This window comes from Fukomys damarensis, unplaced genomic scaffold, assembly GCF_012274545.1.
Source record: "Fukomys damarensis isolate Sample0158 unplaced genomic scaffold, DMR_v1.0_HiC HiC_scaffold_37, whole genome shotgun sequence".
Taxonomy (NCBI): Eukaryota; Metazoa; Chordata; class Mammalia; order Rodentia; family Bathyergidae; genus Fukomys; species Fukomys damarensis.
In genome coordinates this window covers 1,842,720-1,845,174 of record NW_022900949.1, presented here as the reverse complement: position 1 = coordinate 1,845,174, position 2,455 = coordinate 1,842,720, and the positions used below count along the sequence as shown (strand labels likewise).

General features: G+C 67.3%; 2 protein-coding genes across 3 annotated transcripts in view; one reads left to right on the top strand and one right to left on the bottom strand.

The window, feature by feature from the left end:
* Positions 1–2,455, top strand: part of Lrrc25 (leucine rich repeat containing 25) — an 18,932-nt gene that overhangs the window by 1,390 nt on the left and 15,087 nt on the right. The window lies entirely within an intron of this gene.
* Ssbp4 (single stranded DNA binding protein 4) lies at positions 4–2,388 on the bottom strand (the record flags this gene model as incomplete). The annotated part of the gene is made up of 6 exons (XM_033759394.1): positions 1,237–2,388; positions 767–826; positions 621–690; positions 469–536; positions 328–395; positions 4–76 (listed from the first exon to the last, which is right to left on the bottom strand). Coding segments are annotated over exons 1-6 (402 nt in total), but the record flags the coding sequence as incomplete, so codon positions are not given.

Genomic DNA, 2,455 nt, shown 5'->3' with positions numbered 1-2,455 from the left:
CCCGCCACACCCACTCCTGCCGGGACTCACCGAGTTGCCGCTGGGGCTGGCCCAAGGGCCCCGCACTCCTGGACCCCTGGAAGAAAAAGGGGTACCTGGAGCAAGGGGACAGGCTGGGAATGACGCGGCTCCCTGTACAGCACTTGGGCCCAGTTGTGGCCTCTTCCATGTCAGTTCCAACCCGACCGTCACTCATTCTTTCACGGGACCGAGCTGCCTTAGTTTACCGGGCTCACACTGACAGAATAAACCTCCCCGAGAGTTGAGGTGCCCCGGCAGGGGGCAGGAGGCTGGGGGACAGGGTCTGGGACCCACTCGGGGCCTTACATGTTCATGGCAGGCAGGCCAGGGCCGGCGAGGGCGTTGGGCGGGGGCCTCAAGCCACCTCCGTAGCCCTGCGAAGGCAAAGGCCTGAGTCACACCGGGCCGTATGGGGCAGCCTCCGCCCTACCCTCCCGGCGGCCTTACCTGGGGCCCGACACTGGCCATGCTGCGGGGTGGTGTCACCCTCTGCATCGGGCCGCCCATGCTCGGCCCTGGGGTGGGCAGAGGAAGGGCTCAGCGGCTGCTCCCAGGGGCTGGGGGTCAGAGGGCTGGATGGGGTGGAGCGCCCTACTCACCCTGCATGCGTGGGGAGGGGTCCATGGTGCCGGGGAGCAGGGGCTGGGAGCCGGGGAGCCCCACAGGAGGCTGTGGAGGGGGCAGCATTGAGTATGGGGCACCTGGACCCCCGCCCGGCTCCGCCCCCTGGCCTTCATGCCCTCACCTGACTGGGCATCCTCAGTGCAGGTCGGGGGCCCCCCGGGAACCGTGGTGACATGAAAGGCTGGAAGCAGAGGTGGGCATCAGCTCCTCCACCCACCCAGCCCCCCAAAGTGACCCCAGTTCTGTTCTGCTACACCTGGGTCTCCACCCAGGTTCCCGCTCACTGGCGCAGACAGTGGGCAGATGTGCCTGCAGGCTAGGCAGGAAAGGGCAGGTACCCCAAGGCCTGACCTGGCCCATCACAGGGAGATTGGGCGTTGGGGTGGTCGGAGCTAGGGTGCCCCCAGAGGAAAGCCAGATGGGCCGGGCAGGAGGCACTGGAAGCCATTTCCCGTGGTTCAGTAGAGCCTGGGGGGGCTCCACCGAGGCAGGGGGGAGGGCACCTCAGCCCCACACCTGTGCAGGCCCCAGCCCGGGCCACAGCCCCCAAGCCCCACTCTCAAACACCAGTCCACCCCAGCCTGGTCGCACCTGGAAAAAGCCAGGCCCCATGGGGCCTGAGGTCATCACATCGCTCGGGGTCATGGTCCCCATCACCGGACTGGGGGTGGCAGCAGCGCTCTGCAAAGGTGGGGATGCTCTAAGGCCAGGTCAGGACACTTCCTGCCCAGCCTGTCCATCTCCTCGGGAGGTGGCTGCGGGAACTGTGCTGCCAGCTGGTCAGGCTGTGACCCTCCATCCACTCACAGGGCGTGGGCTCTGTAGGCAGGTAGCCCACTGCCCTACCCCAGCCCAGTGAAGTAGCCCTGGCAAGCCTCGGGCCACCCCGGGGACCCTGGCTTCTGGAGTCCCCGCTGAAGGACTGTGACCCAGCTCCCATCCCCAGCTGGCACAGGCCCAAGCAGCAGGTGGTCACCTGCGTCGGTGCCCCTGCAGCCCACCCCAGCTCCATGTCCCCTGGCTTGCTGGCAGCTCAGTGGACCCCTAACACGTGTCCCCAGGCCCCACCTTCCTTCCCCAAGTGGAGGAACCAAACCGGGGTACTAGACGTGGGGCTCCAGGCAGGGACTGGAGGGCGGGCGGGCTGGCGCTGCCGGTTGGTCCCAAGTCCCACATGTACCCGCCTGTGGGCATGCCCATCACGGCAAAGCCTGGTGCCCAAGAGGGGTTGGTCACAGGCCTCTCTGGCCCAGTTCCCAAAACCAAGTCCCTTCTGGAGGCCGACACCCCGCACTGAACACCACGGCCCCTCGGGGACAGGTGTGGCCTTGGGCTGGGGAGAGGGGACCCCTGAGTCCTGGGTCTGTCCACCCGCAGGGAGGCGAGCCCCCCTCTTGGCCACAAGCCGGCACCAAGTCATTTCCCAGTCGGAAGGCATGGGGGGCTTGGACTCCTAGGGGGTCCAGGCCCGGGAGTGACCAGGTGGATGGGTAACCCCAACCCTGCCAGCCCTCTAACCCTCAGCCCTGAGGGGTTAATCCCGAGCCTGTGCCTTTGGATGCCTGGCTTGGAGCCAGAACCAGATCCCCGACGTCAATCATCCTAAAGCGGCGCCAAGGCCCTGCCCTGTTGTCATGACTACGGGCTGGGCGCCTCTGCGTTTCCTGGAGACGCCAAGGTCAGCCCAGGAGCCTGGGAGCCCAGAGCCAGGGAGGGGCGAACAGAGGCCCTACACACAGGCCAGAGGAAGGGGCCTCACGGCGCGGGAATGCGGACGCGACGCCCCGGCAGCCCGTGCACCCAGCTCCCG